The 25,346-nt window shown below is 41.9% G+C and overlaps 1 protein-coding gene across 1 annotated transcript in view; it reads right to left on the bottom strand.

The window, feature by feature from the left end:
• Positions 1 to 1,734: 1,734 nt before the first annotated feature.
• Positions 1,735 to 25,346, bottom strand: part of LOC309646883 (uncharacterized protein C8orf34 homolog) — a 351,104-nt gene continuing 327,492 nt past the window's right edge. The window contains 1 exon segment of the mRNA XM_082433666.1: positions 1,735 to 17,830. Coding sequence (XP_082289792.1) covers positions 17,718 to 17,830 — 113 coding nt within the window. The 3' untranslated portion in view covers positions 1,735 to 17,717.

The raw sequence follows: 25,346 nt of genomic DNA, 5'->3' as shown, positions 1-25,346 counted from the left end.
CGAGGCTGTTTCATACATTTGTAAAACAGGTTTCATTGGCATAGTCTGCATTCCTTCCTCAAATCCTTCAGCCTCCTAAAAGGTACTTTTAAATGGCATGTATAAAAATCTAGTACACATCTATGGGTCTAGAAAAATAAATAATGGACTGTGTCCACCATGATGGTATCATATAGAACAGTATTACAGCCCTAAAAATCTCCTAAGCTTCACTTATTCTTCCTTCCGTCTTCTCCCCAAACTCCTAGCAGCCAATGATCACTTTATTGTTTCTGTAGTTTTGTATTTTCCAGAATGTCACATAATTGGAATCATACAATATGTAGCATTTTCATCCTGGCTTCTTTCACTTAGCAATATACATTTAAGTTTTCTTCATATCTTTACATGGCTTGATAGCTCATTTCTTTTTATTACTGAATAATATTCTGTTGTATGAAAGTACCACAGTTCGTGTATCCATTCATCAATTAAAGAACATCTTGATTGCTTCCCGTCTTTGATGATTATGAATAAAGCTGCTATGAACATTTGCATGAAAATTTTTATGTGACCATAGTTTTTATTTATTTATTTTTCCTCACAAATCACATCTCAGAATTTATTCAATGCTTTGAAGCTTAAAATATTTTTTGCTTTCTTTTGTTTTTTTAAATCTTTATTTTGGAGCATAGTTAATTAACAATGTTTTGTTAGTTTCAGGTGTACAGCGAAGTGCTTCAGTTATACATGTACATGTATCTATTCTTTTTCAAATTCTTTTCTCATTTAGGTTATTACAGAGTATTGAGCAGAGTTCCCTGTGCTATACAGTTGGTCCTTGTTGGTTATCTATTTTAAATATAGCAGTGTGTACATGCCAATCTGAAACTCCAAATCCATCCCTTCCCTCTACCCTTCCCCTCTGGTAACCATAAGTTCATTCTCTAAGTCTGTGACTCCGTTTCTGTTTTGTAAATAAGTTCATTTGTATCATTTATTTTTTTTAAGATTCTGTATGTAAGTGATATCATATGATATTTGTCTTTCTCTGTCTGACTTACTTCACTTAGTATGATAATCTCCAGTTCCATCCATGTTGCTGCAAATGGCATTATCTCATTGCTTTTAATGGCTGAGTAATATTCTAGTGTATATATGTACCACTTCTTTATCCATTCTTCTGTTGATGGACATTTATGTTGCTTCCATGTCTTGGCTATTGTACACAGTGCTGCAATGAACATTGGGGTGCATATATCCTTTCCAACCATGTTTTTCTCCTGATATATGCCCAGGAGTAGGATTGCTGGATCATATGGTAGCTCTATTTTTAGTTTCTTAAAGAACCTCCATACTGTTCTCCATAGTAGCTGCACCAATTTACATTCCCACCAACAGTGTAGGAGGGTTCCCTTTTCTCCACACCCTCTCCAGCATTTATTGTTTGTAGACTTGTTAACGATGGCCATTCTGACTGGTGTGAGGTGATAGCTCATTGTAGTTTTGATTTGCACATGAAGATGCTATGAACCTTTGTGTGAAGGTTTTTGTGTGAACATAGTTTTTAAATCAATTAGGTAAAATCTAGGAGCACAATTGCTAAATTATATGCTAAGACTACAGTCTAGCTTTCTAAGATACTGCCAAACTGTCTTCCAAAGTGGTGGTACTATTTTGCATTTCCTCCAGCAACGACTAGAGTTCCTGTTGCTCTTCATCCTCATCAGCATTTGTTATTGTCAGTTTTTTTAAAAATAATTTTAACCGTTATAATGGGTAAGTAGTGGTCTGTCATTATTTTAATTTGGAATTTGTGCTTTCATTTTCATACACTCAATTCTACGTGCATTATAAACCCCAAAATACATTTAAAAAATGTTTTTGCCTTTAACAATTGATTAGCTTTTAAAGAGATGTAGATAAGAAAAATGTACATTTACCCAGGGATCAAATCAAGATGGTGGAGTAGGGAGATCCTGAGCTCGCCTCCTCTCATGGACACACCAGAAACACAACTACATATAGAACAACTCTCTCTGAGAATAACATGAAGACTAACAGAACAGATTTTCTACAACTAAGGATGTAAAGTAAAGGCCACATCGAGACGGGTAGGAGGGGGCAGAGGTGAAGTCTAGGTAGAACCCACACCCCTGGAGCAGTGACCATAGCAGGAGGGACATCACAACAATGGAGGTCCTCCCGAGGAGCAGGGAGTCTGAGCCCCATGTCAGGACCCTCAGCCTGGAGGATCCTGCACTGGGAAGATGAGCTCTCATCACGTTTGCCTTTGAAAACCAGAGGGGCTTCTGTCTGGGAGAACCTTAGGGCTATGGAAACTGAGAGTCTGGTCTTGAGGGGCTTGAGTGCAAGTTCACTCACTCTGATTCCCAGCTCAGAGGCAGCAGCCTGAAAAGCACCTGCCTCTTATGAAATGGAGATACAGTGACTAATTTTAGGGCATGTGCTGGAGGGACAGGGATCTGGTAGATCTCTCTCTGGGGAAGGAGGTGCGGGTGGGCACCATTTGTTTTTTCACTATACTCTCACCCCGCTGGCCCGACACTGGCCGCCACCATTTGTGTCACTCTCCACCACCTAGCTCACCCCGTGTGCCCCTCCCCAGGGTTCCACTGAGGAATTTCCCTGCCCAATCCACCCAGCCAGCTGGCCCCTCTAAAGCAGTTCCTGCCCTGCCCCACAGGCCAGGCGGCCCCAGCCAGCACTGCAAACACTTCCAAGTCTCCTGCTCTGGGAAGCAACCCAACTCAGCAGTGCATCCACGGTGGTCACAGCCGGCCTTGTTTGTTTCTTGACTCTACATGAACATTATCTTTCATTGCCTGGTATCTAACAGCTCAAAATCCATGTGTCATATATTTTGGTGAAGGGAAAGTCTGGCCCCTGTTACCCACCTTAGACAGAAGTGCAAGTCCTATGACTCATTTTTGAATGAGTAGAGTTCTGTTTCTACTATTCATTCAAGAATAATTTGCAGAGTAGCAGAAGTAATCCGGGGCCACTGGCAATTTGAAATGAGATGTGTTATCTTACACACATCATCAGTGTATATTTTTCATCCTATGTCTTGGTGGCACATGTCTCCTCAGGTGAACAGATGATCCAGACAGGTTTGTGTAGCTCAAAATTAAGCATCCTGTTCATCTTCTGATAGTTATTCGATGTATTTATTGTATGCCCCATTGGCTTTAATCAGGAGCTAGTATTTTCTGTTTCTTCTTAATTTCACTTCACATCCAGATGACTTCTGCCATTTAGGAGCCCAGATTTCAAAGAAACCTACATCCCACAGGGATGTTTATTACTGCAGCCCACCCACACTCCGTGAGGAGTCTCATTTACTTTTAGAGAATTCTATACCTCATTCAAGATGTGAAGATATTCATTTGTTTTGGCTTTCAGCAACCTTCCTTGATTCATCTGAATTTCAGAATGTTTGGCAGATATTCTTCAAAGACTGTGGTTTAGGGAAGTAGCTGTTTTCCATTTTCACTGCAAATAAAATGTCCTTTTATATTTTTTTCTTTTTTTGTTGTTCTTTTGGTTTGGTTTCAGCAAGGGTCATAGATTTCACAAGTGCATGACCATCATTCACTGAAAGCCCTATCTCCATGAATGAAGCTGTAAGTCTTCCATTCATTAAAGTCTGAAACCTCACTCACCTTTCTAAATATGGAGAACAGAAGAGAAGGGTGAGTTAGTCATTTAACTATCAATTATTTTTAACAATTTCTCTTACATCGATCTCTTTTCCCCACCACTAAAACACTGGCCTAAGCCTCTATCACTGCGTGATTAACTACTGAAATTTTCTTTTTGTGTATTATTTAAAACCCTCCTTCTTTAAAAAGAATGTTCATATTGACTTACAATATGAGATGCAGGTACAAGTCTTTGCTTAGAGGTCACCTTTTCAGTAAGGCTTACCCTGACCATCATATTTAAAACTGCCATCTATTCTCCCCTGACACTATCTAAATTCACTTTTCTTGCTCTAGTTTTTCTTTTTTTTTTCATAGAGGGCATGTAAAAGCTCTTTAGTATATCCTTGAGGTGTATAATAGTTATATACTACATACTATATGACTTCTAATATATATGACTTCCTGTTTATTATGTTTATTGTGTCTCTCTTTCTTAGAAGATGTGCTCATAAGAGCAGGGAATCTTTGTTCACCTAGAACAGAGCTTGACATTTGGTAGGTTTTGATACATATTTGTTGAATTAATAAATAGAGCTACAGGTATCTTTCACTTTTTGAAGCTTCTTTTTAGCCACTTCACTTTTACAAAAGACCTACATTAGTGCCTGTATTCGCTAAACAAGAGAAATCTGAAGAGAATTTTTGCTTTTATGAAAAAAGGTGAAAAGTGAAAACAGCGCTCTGCATTTACTTTGCAGTGAGGCTTTGTGGAGGCGGCACCCCGAGCAGCGAGAGGGGCCCCGCCAAGCCCCTTCCCCAGGATACACTCAGCATCCAGCCGCCAGAACTTGAACTGTGTCTGTGAGCGTCTGTGCTCTATCTTCATTTATTTTGCGCATCCATTTGCAAGATGCGTCCTAAGGTAATTGCTTATGCACTTCACACCATTTCAGCTTACAAAAATTTCCATAGGAACGCTCTATATTTATTCTGATAGTGGGGAAACATGTATTAAAAAATAGATAATCCATGTCATAAAGTAAGAGAAACAAATAAATGAGAAGATGGAACTAATTGCTGCATTTGCTGAGTTTCTTGGCAGAAATACAGGAATGTGATGAGTTACCAAGCTCACTTTTGATATAGATTAAAAATGATCTTTTACTTAGCATTAAACTCTAAAAGAATTATTACAACAAACTTTTGCCTTGTGTCTCTGCTCTTTAAAATTCAGCCTTCTTACTCTTACAGGATTATTCTTGCTAAAGAGCTGCTTTACTACTGAGCATATTGTCCACTCTAAAAATTTGAGGTGCATTCACGTTTGCTACAGGATAAAATGTGAACTTCTTAGTGGCATTCGAAGTCACTTTCAACCTGACCCTGATTTATTCTATGTCCTTTTCAGTCTATCATTTTCCAAACATTAAACTCCAAGGTTATCTACTTACTGGCCCAAAGGTTAATTAAAAAACAACAACAACACAAAACCAACTTTTAAAGAGTACTGTGTATCCCTTCCTCCTCTCTTTTTTATTTACACGGTTCCTGTTGCCTTCATCCACTCAGGCTGCCATAACAAAACACCAAAGACTGGATAACTTAAACAATAGACATTTTTTCTTGTAGTTCTGGACAGTAAAATAGAAAGTTTAAGATGAAGGTTCTGGCAGGGTTCAGTTGTTGGTGAGAGCTCTCTTCTTGACCTGCAGATAGCTGCCTTCTCACTGTGTCCTCCTGACAAAGAGAGGGAGACAGAGAGACAGAGAAAGCTATCTCTGGTATTTCTTCCTCTTTTATAAGGACACCAGCTTTATTGAATCAGGGTGCCACCTTTATGATCTCATTTAACTTCAATCACCTCCTTAAAGGCCCTAATCTCCAGCATAGTCACATGTAGGGTTAAGGTTTCAACCTACAAATTTTGGGGTAACAAAGATCAGTCCTATACACCTGTATATTCAATATTCATTCTGGGTTGTCCTTGACTTATCAATTTCTCTCTCTCTCCCTCTCCCTCTCTCTCTCCCCCTGTCAAATTATTCCTCTTCCAAAACACTTTACATATCACACTCATCAATTGTTTTGTCTTCCTCTAAGCTCCTAGGACAACTGACAGAGGCATTCATTTGGAAATTAACCATGAACTACTGCATGGCATTTCTAGAGTTTGTATAGTATTCATCCCTTGTGTTGTTTAACTTTTTAAGTGTTTGTACTCTTTCTTTGTAACTAAATTGTAAGGTGCTTGGTGTCAGAGACTATGACATATCTCTTCATGTTCTACAGGCACCTCGCATGCATTCAACGCATGTATGCCAATTTTCATTTGTTTCATAACTATCAATAATTTTTCAAGCATTTGCATGTATAATAACTAATTTGAGTCTTATTATACTACCTTGTTAGGTAATACTAATCACATTTTAAAGATGAAATGAGAACTCAGAGAAGCTATGTAACTTTTCCAAAATAACACAAGTTAGCAACAGCATTAAGTCTACGCTTTAAAGTTGACTCCTTGTTCTGATATTTTTCCATCCACATTTACTAAATTATGTTCAGTAGAAACAGGGTTTCTTTAGCTATCCCTCAAATAATGCAACCACAACAATAAGCCCTTTCCCCCACTCCGGGTGGACGGATCTCTAATAAATGGTAGCTGAATACATGACGTTGCTGAAAGTTCTCATCACTTGCCTTTAGATCATGCCATTGAGTCATCACTTGATGCAATGTTAGTCTTTGGCGGCTCATGGAGATTCGGAGGCACAAAAAGAACCTGTGTGGTTCCCCTGGAGCCGAGGACTCGAGGCCTGCCCTTCCCTCCCCATACATGATCACTCGTCGTTTCTGAGGCCTGCATCACTACACTTTCAGACATAGAACTTGACCCCAGATGGAACGTGCAGCATTCTTCTCCTACCACTGACTGTGACAATGGGCCCCAGGCCAGGGAGAATGTCCGTAGCAGGCGCCTCCTTCCAGCCCTGGGGGAGAGGCCCTGGGGCTCAGAGCATCCGTCGGCCAGAGCCCCTAGCAAACAGCCTCCACTGCCTCTGTACTCCTTGGAACTCCTCTCCTCTGGACTTGATTATTTTGAAAAAGGCTGCCAGACCCATCGCAAGGACTGGCATTTCTATTCCTGGTTCAGAATTTGGCTTAAAGGAGCACTTTATACAAATCAATATACACAAGAGACAATACCTTCTTAGAAAGAGGTGGAAAGGCTTTGACTTCAGAGAGAATGGGCTCCGAATCCCAGCCCTGCTCTAATGATCAGTGTAAACTTTGGCAACTTAATTTCATTGGGTCCAGTTAGTTTCATTTATAAAATGCAGATAATCTTTACCTTACGTGGTTGAAAGAGGTTGAGAGATAATGTCCATTAAAAGCGTGGAACATTGCCTAGCCTAGGAGGTCAGTGATACAGAACTGATAGTGAGAGATGGGTTGGGGAATTCTTTCTCCTACTCGGAGCTACCTCAGATGGTAGTGAGAAAGGCTGCCGGCTCGTGGCTAATAGGACTGAAATATTAGGTCAGAGCTTAATAAGTTTATCTTATATAATACAGACAAATGCCTCGCCAGGCATGGTTTGGCCTGAATTGGGAGCACATAGCACACTTGTGACCATAGAATTACTTCCTCATCTAAGAGTTAGGGAGTACGTGTGAAATCAGTCCCAATTTAACTTCAAATGGTCAACTCTCACCGCCCCAGATTGGAAACCTCTTCTTAGTGTTTTCAATAGTCGTGCAAAGAGAGAAAGAGAGACACACGTCTTGATTTTCCTTTAATTTTCCTGCAGCTACAAGCATTAACCCAGACAGCACAGAAGGTGTAAGGGATCTCACAGACAATTCCGTAGGTAGGTGGCACGGAGTCATCAGTTTCCCCTTCTCCCAATTTGCCCGTCAAGAGGGCCAAGGGCACCGGCGTGTCCATGCAGCAGCTCTCCAGACAAAGCCGGAGAGGCGAGCTGAAGGTAGCTCACGGCACCTGGCGAGAGCCATTCATGCATCTCTTCCCAACTGTGCGCTCAGTGATGACACACTGGTGCTTGGAACGAGCCACAGTGAGAGGATGCTACGTGACAGGCATATACTATAAACCAAAGCCTTTTATTAGGGGAGATCAGGCTGATTACCATTAACCTCCACACCACTGACTATGACCTTCAGCAGCCTAAGGGTCTTTAACAAATGAAGACTCTCAAATGCAGACTGGTTATGACTGAACTTTAATGTCTGTTGGAGGGGAAAGTATTAGTATACTATTTCACACCCTGTAAAGCTAGATCTTGCGGATTATTGGAAGTGTATTTACTTAATGGCTCTGAAAAAAGAAAGGTTAACCCTCAAAATCAATGTCGCTGACAGATGAGTGAAATAATAAACACAAACCTCGCAAAGGCTCACAGCGAGGAGGCCCACACGTCACTCTAAACCTTGTTGGTCTGGCTAGCAGGCTGGAAATCTCACAGACTCGGGCTGGCAGTGGATATTTCCACTGTTTCTGGGGTTTGGCTCAGTCAGGGACGCCACAAGCTCGGTTCACTTTCTTCTGTGGTGTTGCCTGACTTCCGATTCCATAAGAGCCTTGCAGGCAAAGGATCAGGGAAACAAAACAAAGAGCCTGAAAAGGAAAACAGGAAGGGAATTTGACGAATGACCCTCAGCGAGGATCTGGTTTGATTTTCATGGCAAGTGTTGTCGTGTAGTTCAGACCAACTTAAGCTCCCCTGTTCCTTTTCATCCCCTCACACTCCGCTCCACGAGATTCCATTGCAGAGATGCAGAGCCGATGCCATAAATGTGTTGTTTCGCTTCTGCCAGCTCATATGAGGAACGCTGGCAGGCAACAGTGAACCTGCTTTTGGAACCAATCAACTTGGCAGATGAAGACCTTCAACTTGTAGTGAAAGCAAATTTGGTGTCTTTCCCATGCATCTGTGATCAGAACATACAAGGCCTTTTTTTTTTTTTTTTTTTCTCCCTAAAGATGATCTGTTCTATTGAAATGCAATTTCAGAAAAGAATCGAGGGGCAATCCTAAGAGCTCATTCTGCCTTTGCCAAAGACGCTCAACCAGAGCAGGGTACAGATGACAGAGTGGAATGGCAGGTATCCGCTCCGGAAGTCATTCCCTCGCTCTCCCATTTAAAGGTCCTTTTTAATGCAGCACTAACGTCTACATGGAAACAAAAACTCTTAAGTATTTTACCACGATTTTCAAGGGAAAACACTGAGATGTGATTGGTTAGAGGCAGGCAGGACTGTCAGGGAGTGAGGTACCAAGCTGGGAGGCGTGCCAGCACTAACCATCATCTCTTTCTCTAGACTGATCAAAGCTCAAAGCTGCCTGCCTCTGGCTCCACACGGGAAACCCTTTGCTTTCATTGCGCGGCAAAGAGTTTGGCCTGCTGGCTTCCGGGGAGGTACCAACCACACCTTCCATCCACAGCCTGCTTTTGAATACCTGTACAACCTCGGCCTGCCTGGAATGGTACACATATTTGAAGTCTGTGCAAAAGTCTCAACTAAAGAACCGAAGAGAATTAGAAAATCTCTCTCTAAAGACCAGAGAACCATTGTGAATATTTACTTTGAATCCCGTACTACTCAGCCTCATCCAACAAAGGGAAAAGTGGGAGAGGAGGCTCTTCCCAGGGGGGACAGGAAAACCGGGGTCACACCGTGGTCTGCCATACATCCAGTCACTTACTCTTTGTAGCCAAGCCGATGCCCTTCCGTGTGCTCATGAAGAGGGGACAATATAATCGTCACATCCTTGGCTTCTCACATCAATCGGGGTTCAAATCCTGGCTCCACCACTTCTTGGCTTGAGAGATTACTTAGAGCACTAAGTCTCAAATCCCTCATCCATCAAGTGAGGAAGATATTAACTGATTGATTTGCTCTGAGGAAATAAGTGGGTCAGTGCATGTAAGACACTTGATACAAAGTTTGTCTCACAGTAAGTATTAAATATGGGTAGCTCTTCTTATTACTGAACACATCAAAAAAAAAATTAAGCCTCTCCAACATATGTTAGTAAGCAAAATGCCTTCAGGCTACAGTATTTACAGTCACCAGAAGCCCAGAGTTCAGGGTGCCAGGCTGGACTTATCTGTTCATGACCACTAGAGCGATTTTCTTAACATCACAACCTGCTTCTCTTCTTGGTGCGGCATTTGAGGCCTCACCCCATCGACAAACAGCTTTATACCTTGTAGTTACGGCTCTTTGGTTTAATGCTGTTGATTTTGAACTAACAACCAGAGTATTAATATTATTATTAAGGGCTTCCCTGGTGGTGCGGCGGTTGAGAATCTGCCTGCCAGTGCAGGGGACATTGGTTCGAGCCCTGGTCCGGGAAGATCCCACATGCTGCAGAGCAACTAGGCCCGTGAGCCACAACTACTGAGCCTGTGCTCTAAAGCCCGTGAGCCACAACTACTGAGCCTGCGAGCCACAACTACTGAGCCTGCGCGTCTGGAGCCTGTGCTCCGCAACAAGAGAGGCCGCGATAGTGAGAGGCCCACGTACTGCGATGAAGAGTGGCCCCCGCTTGCCGCAACTAGAGAAAGCCCTTGCACAGAAACGAAGACCCAACACAGCCAAAAATAAATTAATTAATTAATTAATTTTAAAAAAGTTATTAATATTCTTTTGTTTGCTCTTGTCATCCATCCTTCCAATATAGGCAGTCAGGGGATGGCCTGGAGCCTTGCTGCTGGATTTCAAGGTGGGATGATGAGGTGTCTTCCTTTCCAGGGAGGTGAAACTCTTTCTTGATTGTTTCCCCAAGGGAGAACCAAGCTTAGGAAAATACCCAAGGTTCTTTTTCCTGTACATTTATTTATTTTTTAGGGGGTCTACTATCTGCAAACACAGGGCTACCCCCCGGGGACACAATCATGAGTTAGAATCACCCCTAGAGAAGCTTCTCGGAGCCAAATTGTTGCCGAACCCATGTTCATGTGCCTGATGCACAGTGAGGCCAAACAAAGCGAAACGTCGGCATTTGGAGCAGAGGAAGGTTTATTGCAGGGTCATGCAGAGAGGACAGGCAGCTCATGCTCCAAAGACCCAAGCTCCCCAACGGGTGCAGGAAATAGTTTTTCCTTTTTTTCCTTTTTTCTTTTCTTTTTTTTTGAGCATGCCGTGCAACCTGTGGGATCTTAATTCCCCGACCGGGGATTGAACCCGGACCCTTGGCAATGAAAGAGTGGAGTCTTAACCACTGGACTGCCAGGGAGTTCCCAGGAAAGAGTTTTTATAGGCAAAATATGGGGGGAGGGCTTCAGGGTGTGTCGCCTTCCTCTGATTGTTTGGTAGTGAGGTGACAGGGTGGTGTTCCAGGAGTCTCAATCATCAGCCTCTGCTTCCAGCCTGTCTGGGGTCCACGGGTTAATGCCCAGCCTGAGGTTACCATCCTCCCCCTGGGTGGGGGCCTGAGTTCCTGTAGGAGAACTCTGAGATGTGTATCAGATCCCCCAGGAGGAGCCAGGCCAGGGCCCCGTCTCTGCACTCCTCTTTCTTCCTGCCTTCCCTCACTCCCCTAGTTGGTAACTGTTTGAATCTGCCCTTTGGAACTCAGGGAAGGTCTAGGAGGCGGAAACCTTTTTCCTACAAACAAGAAATGGGGGACACAGTGGGGCTTCTGCACTTGGGAAAGCCCCATAGAGTCTTGCTTGGTTTGACTCCCCCCTTTTTGATACTCCTCAATTTTGAGGGGCACAGGTGTTGGACAAGAAAGGGAGTAACGTTTTGGATAGAGATGCTAATCACAAACTCGGTAGAGGAGGATTTGGCTTTAGGGGGATTCGGTTTCAAGATGGCTGAGAGTGTCTGCTCGTGGCTGTGCGTGATTCAAGGTGAGGGGGATGTGCTGGAAATGTAACCCCCATGACAGCAGCGTGGCGTATTCTCAGGTTATTTTTCAGAATCACCACCATCAATCTTTCCACGACTAAACTTCACGAAGTGGTAACAAGGCCTGGAAGGCTTACACCCCCGTCCTGGTGGAGCCTCGTCTCAAGGCTCATAGACCTGCCCTGGAACCTCCTGCGCCATCCCAGATGAGTTAACTCACATTTCCCTGTGGCTCAGTTGTCTTATCTATAAAATGGGGCCAATCACAGTGCAACAGCTTAGGGCTGCTCTGAAGATAAGATGAGATAAAGCATAGAATGACAAGCCCTCAACACATCTTCCTAACAAAAATAGTAGTTTAACAAGAGATCATCTTAAAATGTGTAACTACAAATCTGTTTCATGAAGAAAATTACAGGTATGGTTAACTTTTGCTTGAAAAGCAAACGGAGTCTTCCAATCTCTTTAATAAGCTACATCACTGCTAATGGCCCTTCTGGTAGTGGTGCTTTTCCAGCCTGGGCGAATCATCAGAGGAGATTCACAAACACTCATGCCTGGACTTCACCCCTATATATTCTGGTTAATAGCTTTGGGATTGGATCCCAACCCTGAGTGTTTTAAAAAAATCTTTCCAAGTGATTAGCTAGTACAGTTAATTTTGAGAATGACTTGGGTCAGAAGAGTAAGTACAACTTGACCCTTATTGAGTTAAACTGGACATCCAGGCTGCAATCTTAGGTTGTTTCTGTAGTTTAGCTGTTACAGATGACAATGGGGATTCACAGACAAATAGGTTATTTTGAAAAATGTGGCACTGAAACTGAATTCTAATTTTCTGATATATGTTAAAATGCTCATGTCCAATTGTTAGACCCTCAGAGGTCTGAAGATCCAGAAACCTGACAACTACATTTCTACAGTCATTTCTTAAGAAGATGAATAATAGTAATACCATTACTATCAAAAATGGTAATAGCTACTATTTGTTTAGCACTTTCTTTAATATAGACTGAAATTTTATGTGCCCCCAAAACTCATATGTCAAACAAAGCCTTACCTTCCAATGTGACAGTATTTGGAGGTGGGGACTTTGGTAGGTTATTAGATTTTGATGTGGTCATGAGGGTGGGGTCCCCATGATGGACTTAGTGTCGTTGTAAGAAGACAAAGAATGGAAAGAACTCTCTCTCTCTCTCTTTCACAGGACATAGTGAAAAGGTGGTCGTCTACAAGCCAGGAAAAGAGCCCTCACCAGAATCAGACTATGCTGGCACACTGATCTTGGATTTCCAGCCTCTAGGACTGTGAGAAGATAAATTTCTGTTGTTTAAGCCACTCAGTCTATGGTATTTTGTATGGCAGCCCTAACTGACTAAGACAGTACCTCTCACTAAATTAGGATATTATATAGCAATTAATAAGACACACTGGGACTGATCCTCTGTCCCACACTGATGCCATAAGCAGAGGTGTGTGGTCTTAAACTTCTCTAAGCCTCACTGAACTGTGGGGAGGATTAAATGAGATGAGGCACACGAGGCACAGCAGAGCTCCCTGCTTAGCATTGTAGCTACAGCAGCAGCAGAAACAACATTATTATTGTGTTGACACTCAGAGAGGTTAGTTCCATCAGCTAAATCTACACGGCTTCAGAGAGCGCAGTACATGTTCAAACATGCATTTCTGAACAACAAACCATATGACCTTATTACTGTAATACACTATCCTTGCCTTTTCCCTTCAACAGATATCTGTTTTGGCATAATAATATTCCTTCTATGATAATATGAAGGCTATGTTTAAATCTGGCTATCATTGGCAAAGATCCCCTACGTAAACTTAATTTTCCGATGACTATTATATCTGTCAGTATCAAAAGCATTTTTCAAAGCATACAATTCTGTCTTTCAAATACAACAAACCAAAGATAGAACGTAAGGTGTTAAAAACATATCAGTAGGGCCTCCCTGGTGGTGCAGTGGTTGAGAGTCTGCCTGCTAATGCAGGGGACACGGGTTCGCGCCCTGGTCTGGGAAGATCCCGCATGCCGCGGAGCAACTAGGCCCATGAGCCACGGCTGCTGAGCCTGCGCGTCTGGAGCCTGTGCTCCGCAACAAAAGAGGCCACAATAGTGAGAGGCCCGTGCACCGCGATGAAGAGTGGCCCCCGCTTGCCGCAACTACAGGAAGCCCTAGCACAGAAACGAAGACCCAACATAGTAATCAATCAATCAATCAATCAATCTTTAAAAAAAAAAAAACATATCAGTAATACGTATGGAATTATGAGATCAGTTCCATAAAACTTGGTGTTCTATGGCTTGGATCTACCTATGGAAATGTTATATCCTCTTTACTTGAAAAACCTCATAGCCTTGGGATGCCAACTCCCTTATTTTCCATGTGAAATTTGATCCTATCTTGACATTCTAAAGTCATTTAAACCCAAAACCACAGAAAGGTTTATGAGATATAATCCTAAATGAAATGACATGATTGTTTTGCAAATATGGATATATACAAGTGCTAATTCTTTGCGATCATTAAAAAATGTATTAGAATAAGTCAAGGTAAGCTTATTCTAGATGGACATTTCAATCTAGATTATGAATGCATCTAGTTACAATCAACTTTTCTCAAAGTACAGCTAACTGGTATAGTTTCTTTAAAAGGATCATAATCAGTTATACTTGCTCTAAGTTCAGGAATGCCTACAAAGCCTAAGTTAGTATGACCTAGAACTGCATATTTTGAAGCCATCAGCTTCTGCAAGGAGAGAATTTGATCTAGCATTATTCAAAATAAGGCATACTATGCTGTAGTAACAAATAAATCCCTAACTGCCCTGGATGGATAAAGATTTATTTTTCACTCATATTACCTGTTAATACAGGTCAGCAGGAACTCTGCACATCGTCACGAACCCAAACACCTTTAGTCTCTGCTGTTTCCGTTTATAACATCCAGACTCACTGAAGCAGAAAAAAAGAGAGAAAGAGAGTGTGTGTGGCTAACTCACACCTCTACTAAATGCCTTGGGTTGGAACTGCTGCATTCACTTTCACTGCTGGTCCATTGGTCAGAATTAGGCACACTATCCTGCCTAACTGCAGGGGCTGGGAAATCTTTCCACATGCCCAGGGAGGAAAGGAGAGAGCTAGATTGGGTAAGCAATGCTAACCTCTATCACAGACCCAAAGAAAGATATTTCACAGCACGTTCAAACAGTAAGTGTACAGAAGATGCTAAAACCTGGCTCATAATGTACTTCAGATACATACATGTTTGTTTTCCACAATGGACCACGCAGCTCCATTTAAGCCACTGATAATACAATCCTGATTGTGCTCTAAGGATTTTTTCCTGTACATGTTCATGCCCTTTACCTAAAAAGTTTTGCAAAATAGGGTAATAAAATTTCCACCAGCACAGTAGTTCCTCTTTCACTCGGGAGCCAGGTGGTAAACCTTAGGCCAGTCATTCAGTCAAATGCCTGTGGTTTGTAAAGGGCCCTGAGGCACAGCTGTAATGCTCTGTGCTGGAAACTGCAGGTCCACCAGGGCAGCTGCAAGCTCTTTCAGAGCCTCCGTTTTAAGCCATCGCGTGGCCATTTCCCCCAAGAAGCAATATACACTGCAAAGTCATTCACATTCCTTGCCATGGCAAGGTGGTTTTGGAGAGAAAATTGCTGTGTATCGGCTGGATTTTTCAGATACTGGGGCATATTACTATTGTCATTTTGCACGGAGCACTCGGGGATCTTCAGACACATTTTAAATGATGAAAATAGTGAGAAGAGTTGTCAAATCATAGCTTCTGCCCATACCAAAATCCACTTAGGCTGGCTTTGTGGAGATCGGTTCTACAAACATCAAAGACTCAAAAGAGACAAGAAGCCATCATAGACATTTTTTAAAAACAGACAAAAAAATAGTGGTAAGAGAGCCAAAAGCAAGTTGAAAAACCAACAAATATTTACAGACTAGGCAAACCACGATTTATAGCAAAGGAGCAACTCTGTCCCTAGGACCGAGGAAGATGATTGCGGCTCTCCTCCACTGCCCCGCCCCCAGGGAATGCCTTGTAAGACTCTGGGTTCAGCAGCTTCAGGCGATGGTTATTTTCCTTATAACCAATTTAAAACTTACGTTTAATTACTTTGAAGAGAAAAAGGAAGATCAAAATGTTGCAGCAGGATTCATTCTTAAGTCTTTTCCGAAGACCTTAATTGTCAACCAAAGAAGGAATTTGCAAGGTAGATGTCTCCACACCCTAACTAAAAACACCTCAAATTGGTAATGCCTTAGTTTTTCTTCCTAAATAAGGGATACTAGTTTCTTACACACCACCCCCCATACAGCTGCTTTTTATTCCAGCTACCCACAGGAAGTTTCTACAGTCTTAAACTAGACCACTAAAGGTTGTTCCACAAATGAGCCCATGCTTGTCTGTCCCCTGAAATCCAGCTGTGCTTACAGGAAGCGGGGGCATTAAAGTGCATTGCTTTTGACCTTCTGCTTCCTAGAAGCAGTGTGTGGGCCACCCACTCTGTCCAGCGTACATAAAATCTTTACTCTTGAAATCACTTTCTCAGTCCCTTCAGTGCGGGCGTGTATGTTCCTGAGGCATCTGCCCTGTTCTCGCCGCACACACTCTCACTGGGTGATGCCATCTACTGCCCTGATCTCTGATACCTCTGCTTGATTATCTTTATGTTGATGACACTCAAAGTCTTGGCTACGTCCCCAGTCCGGAGCTCGACATGTCCCCAACGGAACTCAACATCTTCCCCTCATTCTAAACATATTTCTAGAAGCCCTTTTTGTGTGGGGTTTTCAAGCCTACCTCCGCCAATAACTCTGGAGTTTGTTAAGAAACACAAAAGGGACAAAATGAGTAATGGGAGCCAGGATGAGTGCCAAGAGATTCAGATTTCATGTGTGACATTTGAAAGAGGAGATAGGAAAGCAACCTGGGGAAATTTCCTGTGCTGGGCTCCAGCTGTTTACTGGCCCTTGGCCTCTGAAAATGGTTATTGGAGCTGACAAAGAAGAGAGGGCAGAAAAACAAAAAAAAGAGAGGGCAGAGACTGTGGTGTGTGTGTGTGTGTGTGTGTGCGCGCGCGTGAGAGAGAGACCTGCCCGGTTGACATTGATGAAGAGTCTCTCCTTCTAAAAGTGAGCATATATCTAGCCTGGCTCCCCTGAGACCTCTTCTTTATTTTTTAAAATTTTTTAAAATTGAAGAATAGTTGATTTACAATGTTGTGTTAATTACTGCTGTACGGCAAAATGATTCAGTTATACATATACATACATTCTTTTTTTATATTCTTTCCCATTATGGTTTATCATAAGATATTGTATATAGTTCCCTGTGCTAGACAGTAGGAGCTTGTTGTTTATCCATTCCATATATAAAAGCTTACATCTGCTCACCCCAGCCTCCCACTCCATCCCTCCCCCAAATCCCTCCCCCTTGGCAACCACCAGGCTGTTCTCCATGTCGGTGATTCTGTTTCTGTTTCATAGATAGGTTCATTTGTGTCATATTTTAGATTCCACATATAAGTGATATCATATGGTGCTTGGCTTTCTCTTTCTGACTTACTTCACTTAGTATGATAATCTCTAGTTGCATCCATGTTGCTGCAAATGGCATTATTTTGTTCTTTTTTATTGAGCACTCTTCTTGACCAGGCCTCAACCTTGGCCGATAAAAACTGCCGACTCTCAGTACAAATGATTTCATCCACCTCCTCCCACCCCCACATTAAAAGACTTGAACAAACACAAACATAGTTTCTAAGTCAAGGTAGCATCCATAGAATGACCTCCTAAATTCCTATCTGGGAAAGCACAAGGCTGTCAAAAGAATCTACTGTTTGTTCCAGCTGACACTTGAAGATAGAGCCCCTGTTGTCCAGTCTCTGAGGGAGGATAGAAGTCAAACTTCCATAAGTGCCAGTTAGCAAACCCAGAGGAGTTTCACATGGATCAACCCCCCTTCCTGCTTTTTACAGATTTCCATTCCCTTGACCTGGCTCAAGTAGTGGCAATCCCTCATACCTACTCCCTCACTCCCTTTAAAACACCCAGTCACCTCTGTACAAATCGAAGCTGAGTTCAGTTCATGCTGAACTCTCTTCTTTATTGCAATAGTTTATCACTGATTAAAATCTGTCCACCTTAACTCGTGTCCAGTGGTAGCATTTTCAGCAATACACACTCTGACGTCCTGGTGGATCTGATTCCCGAGGTCGATGTGGCAATTAGTAGGGTGACTGTCTCCAGGAAATGGTCTGTGGACAAGAGGAGGACAAAAACTGACCAAGTGATGGTTGGATGTGATGGAGGAAAGTATGGCTCAGATGAAGGCATTGGGGTGACATGTTTTAAAGAAAGACTATTCCCAACAGGGAGAACATTTGGATTCTCAGAACTTTTTTGAAGATATTCTTCATGGTAAGGATGTTTAAATAGAGGCGTGTTCTGGTCTCATAAACTTATTCTCATGCCTTTTCTCTTTTCTGCTTAAAAATATACTGTTTTCTAAGCCTTTAACTTGTTTCTACCCATAAAAACAATAACTTTGATGAAAATTAGTCTCATGAGTTCCCATGCACACAAAAATGTTAACATAAGAAAATTTATTATATTACTTGATTTAGGACTATGACTTCATTCATACAATCAGAATTTCTTTGTTTATTCTTTAGCCATGTTCTGGCCTTTAATGTTTGTTTCTTTGACAGTTACACACGCAGTTTTATAATTTAACCATATGCCTTAAAGGTCCAGAAAGTAAACTTAGATTAAGACAAATAAGATAAAACAGACAGTAAGATACTCAATACATTTACTTAGTTCCATTCATTTAGCATCAATGCATAACACATTCCAAAAGCGAGCATATATCAAATTTAAAATGGATAACCTTAATTGGGTTCAATAATCGGATAAATGGTCAAACAGTTTTCATTGCATATGCTTTGGGCCATGCATTTCATTCCTTAAGGATCTGCTTTAGTGAATTAACATATCAATTATTTATTTTGATAAGAACAGGGAAGATAATCGAGGAAGGAGCAGTGGTGGAGAACATGCCTCTTGCTGCTGCACAAAAACACATATGGCAGGTGACGACACCAATAGCTAACTCCTGGAGAGATCTAAATGGCTTGTCTTGGCATGTGTGGGTAAGTACAATGTTTACTAATCTAAAAAATGAGAAAGTATTATAAAAATATAAGAAGTAGAAAACCCTAGACAAGTTAAAATACAGAAAAATTTTAAGTAAAGTTATTTGAATCAGGCAATTTTTAAAGTATCAAATAGTAACCTTAATAACTAGGTATAAAGTAATCTAAGCCCAGGACACTAACCAAGTCAAAAGGCAGTAGGCAGCCTGACCTCCCCAGAATGCTTTGCCAGAGTTAGTGTTCTCTGATTACACACTTAGGCACCCCTGGTTACAAGAGTACTTGTTCATTATTGATATTATAAAAATAACCATTCTCTAAATGATTACACGTAGCAAATAAAATTAGAACTATACATAAGGATTTGAATAATTGCCATTTCTTTAAGGACCACTTGCAACTTCTTCTGCCTGCTTCACAGACCTGTAAGGCAGAAAGAAAACAAACGAAGATGTGCTTAATGATAGATCTATAGCACAGCATATTAAAAAGGAAGACTGGGATTTTAATGCTTTCCTATACTCCATCGGAACTTTTACAGTGACACTGACCTTAGAGGACTACCTCTATTTACCATATTTTACTGCCATTATATCAATTTCTGGCAACTGTATAAAATATTTTTTGCATATATAATGCACAAAAATATCTTGGACTGTTAAAATAGATTGGCTTCTCTCCAAATATGGCCAATGAGAAATACCTGCAAGGTATGTACACAATTACTCTCCTGGAAGGAATTATGAAACTGAATTTAGAAAACTAGAGCAGCATAAGGTGGGTCAGGCTGCATGTGTCCTACTTCGGCACTGGAACTACTTGTCCATACAGCTTGATTGGAAAGAATTTATTTTTTCCTAGAAAAATATGACTAGGATGGCAAGGGGATATGTCCACACTTCAAGAATACGTTATGTGCAGCTTCAAGATGGCGGAAGAGTAAGAGGCAGAGATCACCTTCCTCCCCACAAATACATCAGAAATACATCTACACGTGGAACTGCTCCTACAGAACACCCACTGAACGCTGGCAGAAGACCTCAGACCTCCCAAAAGGCAAGAAACTCCCCCACGCACCTGGGTAGGGCAAAAGAAAAAAGAAACAACAGAGACAAAAGAATGGGGACGGGACCCGCATCAGTGGGAGGGAGCCGTGAAGGAGGAAAGGTTTCCACACACAAGGAAGCCCCTTCGCGGGCAGAGACTGCGGGTGGCAGAGGGGGGAAGCTTCGGAGCCGCGGAGGAGACTGCAGCCACAGGGGTGCGGAGGGCAAAGCGGAGAGATTCCCGCACGGAGGCTCGGCGCCGACCAGCACTCACCAGCCCAAGAGGCTTGTCTGCTCACCTGCCAGGGCGGGCGGGGCTGGGAGCTGAGGCTCGGGCTTCGGAGGTCGGATCACAGGGAGAGGACTGGGGTTGGCAGCGTGAACACAGCCTCAAGGGGCTAGTGTGCCACAGCTGGCCGGGAGGGAGTCCGGGAAAAAGTCTGCAGCTGCCGAAGAGGCAAGAGACTTTTTCTTCCCTCTTTGTTTCCTGGTGCGCGAGGAGAGGGGATTCAGAGCGCCGCCTAAACGAGCTCCAGAGACGGGCGCGAGCCGCGGCGATCAGCACGGACCCCAGAGACGGGCACGAGCCGCGACTATCAGCGCGGACCCCAGAGACGGGCATGAGACGCTAAGGCTGCTGCTGCCGCCACCAAGAAGCCTGTGTGCGAGCACAGGTCACTCTCCACACCGCCCCTCCCGGGAGCCTGTGCAGCCCGCCACTGCCAGCGTCCCGTGATCCAGGGACAACTTCCCCGGGAGAACGCACGGCGCGCCTCAGGCTGGTGCAGCATCATGCCAGCTCGCCCCGCATCCGTACCCCTCCCTCCCCCCGGCCTGAGTGAGCCAGAGCCCCCGAATCAGCGGCTACTTTAACCCCATCCTGTCTGAGCAAAGAACAGACGCCCTCAGGCAACCTACACGCAGAGGCAGGTCCAAATCCAAGGCTGAGCCCAGGAGCTGTGTGAACAAAGAAGAGAAAGGGAAATCTCTCCCAGCAGCCTCAGAAGCAGCGGATTAAATCTCCACAATAAACTTAATGTACCTGCATCTGTGGAATACCTGAGTAGACAACGAATCATCCCTAATTGAGGAGGTGGACTTTGGGAGCAAAGATAGATATATATATATATATATATATAGATATATATATATATATATATATATATATTCCCTTTTTCTCTTTTTGTGAGTGTGTATGTGTATGCTTCTGTGTGTGATTTTTGTCTGTATAGCTTTGCTTTTACCATTTGTCCAAGGGTTCTGTCTGTCCCTTTTTTTTTTCTACTTAAAACATTTTTTTTCTTAATAATTATTTTTTCTTCTTTATTTTAATAACTTTATTTTATCTTCTTCTTTCTTTCTTTCTTATTTTTCTCCCTTTTATTCTGAGCCGTGTGGAGGACAGGCTCTTGGTGCTCCAGCCAGGCGTCAGGGCTGTGCCACTGAGGTGGGACAGCCAAGTTCAGGACACTGGTCCACAAGAGACCTCCCAGCTCCACGTGATATCAAACGGTGAAAATCTCCAGGAGATCTCCATCTCAACGCCAAGACCCAGCTCCACTCAACGACCAGCAAGCACCAGTGCTGGACACCCTATGCCAAACGACTAGCAAGACAGGAACACAGCCCCATCCATTACCAGAGAGGCTGCCTAAAATCATAATAAGGCCACAGACACCCCAAAACACATCACCAGACATGGACCTGCCCACCAGAAAGACAAGATCCAGCCTCATCCACCAGAACACAGGCACTAGTCCCCTCCACCAGAAAGCCTACACAACCCACTGAACCAACCTTAGCCACTGGGGACAGACACCAAAAACAACGGAAACTACGAACGTGCAGGCTGCAAAAAGGAGACCCCAAACACAGTAAGTTAAGCAAAATGAGGAAGAGAAAAACACAGCACATGAAGGAGCAAGGTAAAAACCCACCAGACCTAAGAAATGAAGAGGAAACAGGCAGTCTACCTGAAAGAGAATTCAGAATAATGATAGTAAAGATGATCCAAAATCTTGGAAATAGAATGAAGAAAATAAAAGGAACATTTAAAAAGAACCTAGAAGAACTAAAGAGCAAACAAACAACCCTGAACGACACAATAAATGAAATTAAAAATTCTCTAGAAGGGATCAATAGCAGAATAACTGAGGCAGAAGAACGGATAAGTGACCTGGAAGATGAAATAGTGGAAATAACTACTGCAGAGCAGAATAAAGAGAAAAGAATGAAAAGAATTGAGGACAGTCTCAGAGACCTCTGGGACATTAAACGCACCAACATTCGAATTATAGGGGTCCCAGAAGAAGAAGAGGAAAAGAAAGGGACTGAGAAAATATTTGAAGAGATTATAGTTGAAAACTTTCCTAATATGGGAAAGGAAATAGTTAATCAACTCCAGGAAGCACAGAGGGTCCCATACAGGTAAATCCAAGGAGAAACACGCCAAGACACATATTAATCAAACTATCAAAAATTAAATACAAAGAAAAAATATTAAAAGCAGCAAGGGAAAAACAACAAGTAACACATAAGGGAATCCCCATAAGGTTAACAGCTGATCTTTCAGCAGAAACTCTGCAAGCCAGAAGGGAGTGGCAGGACATATTTAAAGTGATGAAAGAGAAAACCCTACAACCAAGATTACTGTACCCAGCAAGGATCTCATTCAGATGTGACGGAGAAATTAAAAGCTTTACAGACAAGCAAAAGCTAATAGAATTCAGCACCACCAAACCAGCTTTACAACAAATGCTAAAGGAACTTCTCTAGGCAGGAAACACAAGAGAAGGAAAAGACCTACAATAATAAACCCAAAACAATTAAGAAAATGGTAATAGGAACATACATATTGATAATTACCTTAAATGTAAATGGATTAAATGCTCCAACCAAAAGACATAGACTGGCTGAATGTATACAAAAACAAGACCCGTATATATGCTGTCTACAAGAGACCCATTTCAGACCTAGGGACACATATAGACTGAAAGGGAGGGGATGGAAAAAGATATTCCATGCAAATGGAAATCAAAAGAAAGCTGGAGTAGCAATTCTCATATCAGACAAAATAGACTTTAAAACAAAGACTATTACAAGAGACAAAGAAGAACACTACATAACAATCAAGGGATCAATCCAAGAAGAAGATATAAGAATTGTAAATATTTATGCACCCAACATAGGAGCACCTCAATACATAAGGCAAATACTAACAGCCATAAAAGGGGAAATCGACAGTAACACAATCATAGTAGGGGACTTTAACACCCCACTTTCACCAATGGACAGATCATCCAAAATGAAAATAAGTAAGGAAACACAAGCTTTAAATGATACATTAAACAAGATGGACTTAATTGATATTTTTAGGACATTCCATCCAAAAACAACAGAATACACTTTCTTCTCAAGTGCTCATAGAACATTCTCCAGGATAGATCATATCTTGGGTCACAAATCAAGCCTTGGTAAATTTAAGAAAATTGAAATCGTATCAAGTATCTTTTCTGACCACAACATTATGAGACTAGATATCAATTACAGGAGAAAATCTGTAGGAAATACAAACACATGGAGGCTAAACAGCACACTACTTAATAACCAAGAGATCCCTGAAGAAATCAAAAAGGAAATCAAAAAATACCTAGAAACAAATGGCAATGAAAACACAACGACCCAAAACCTATGGGATGCAGCAAAAGCAGTTCTAAGAGGGAAGTTTATAGCTATACAAGCCTACCTCAAGAAAAAGAAACATCTCATCTCAAATAAACAACCTAACCTTACACCTAAAGCAATTAGAGAAAGAACCAAAATACCCCAAATTTAGCAGAAGGAAAGAAATCATAAAGATCAGATCAGAAATAAATGAAAAAGAAATGAAGGAAACAATAGCAAAGATCAATAAAACTAAAAGCTGGTTCTTGGAGAAGATAAACAAAATTGATAAACCATTAGCCAGACTTATCAAGAAAAAAAGGGAGAAGACTCAAATCAATAGAATTAGAAATGAAAAAGGAGAAGTAACAACTGACACTGCAGAGATACAAACGATCATGAGAGATTACTACAAGCAACTCTATGCCAATAAAATGGACAACCTGGAAGAAATGGACCAATTCTTAGAAATGCACAACCTTCCGAGACTGAACCAGGAAGAAATAGAAAATATGAACAGACCAATCACAAGCACTGAACTTGAAACTGTGATTAAAAATCTTCCAACAAACAAAAGCCCAGGACCAGATGGCTTCACAGGAGAATTCTATCAAACATTTAGAGAAGAGCCAACACCTATCCTTCTCAAACTCTTCCAAAATATAGCAGAGGGAGGAACACTCCCAAACTCATTCTACGAGGACACCATCACTCTGATACCAAAACCAGATAAAGATGTCACAAAGAAAGAAAACTACAGGCCAATATCACTGATGAAAATAGATGCAAAAATCCTCAACAAAATACTAGCAAACAGAATCCAACAGCACATTAAAAGGATCATACACTATGATCAAGTGGGGTTTATCCCAGGAATGCAAGGATTCTTCAATATATGCAAATCAATCAACGTGATACACCATATTAACAAATTGAAGGAGAAAAACCATATGAACATCTCCATAGATGCAAAGAAAGCTTTTGACAAAATTCAACACCCATTTATGATAAATACCCTCCAGAAAGTAGGCATAGAGGGAACTTACTTCAACATAATAAAGGCCATATATGACAAACCCACAGCCAACATCGTCCTCAATGGTGAAAAACTGAAACCTAAGATCAGGAACAAGACAAGGTTGCCCACTCTCACCACTATTATTCAACATAGTTTTGGAAGTTTTAGCCACAGCAGTCAGAAGAAAAAGAAATAAAAGGAATACAAATTGGAAAAGAAGAAGTAAGGCTGTCACTGTTTGCAGATGACATGATACTATACATAAAGAATCCTAAAGATGCTACCAGAAAACTACTAGAGCTAATCATTTATTGTTTGTAGATTTTTTGATGATGGCCATTCTGACCGGTGTGAGATGATATCTCATTGTAGTTTTGATCTGCATTTCTCTAATGATTAATGATGTTGAGCACTCTTTCATGTATCTGTTGGCAATCTGTATATCTTCTATAGAGAAATGTCTATTTAGGTCTTCTGCCCATTTTTGGATTGGGTTGTTTGTTTTCTTGATATTGAGCTGCATGAGTTGCTTGTATGTTTTGGGGATTAATCCTTTGTCAGTTGCTTCATTTGCAAATATTTTCTCCCATTCTGAGGGTTGTCTTTTCATCTTGTTTATGGTTTCCTTTGCTGTGCAAAAGCTTTTAAGTTTCATTAGGTCCCATTTGTTTATTTTTGTTTTTATTTCCATTTCTCTAGGAGGTGGGTCAAAAAGGATTAGCTCTAGTAGTTGTTTTTTTTTTTTAACGTTCCCTGGGGGGACGGGGGTGGGGGTAACTGTCATGGTTCTGCCCTTCGTCTCTGGGGGAAGAGACACCCTAGAGACCCTCGAGGGAAGGAGGGGGCATGAAGGGTCATGAGGTGACCACAGCAGGGGCCCTCCCTCCTG

The sequence above is a fragment of the Balaenoptera physalus genome, assembly GCF_965194825.1.
Source record: "Balaenoptera physalus genome assembly, chromosome: 17".
NCBI classification, from domain to species: domain Eukaryota; kingdom Metazoa; phylum Chordata; class Mammalia; order Artiodactyla; family Balaenopteridae; genus Balaenoptera; species Balaenoptera physalus.
The sequence above is the reverse complement of the archived record's forward strand: the minus strand, read 5'-3'. Positions and strand labels throughout refer to the sequence as shown.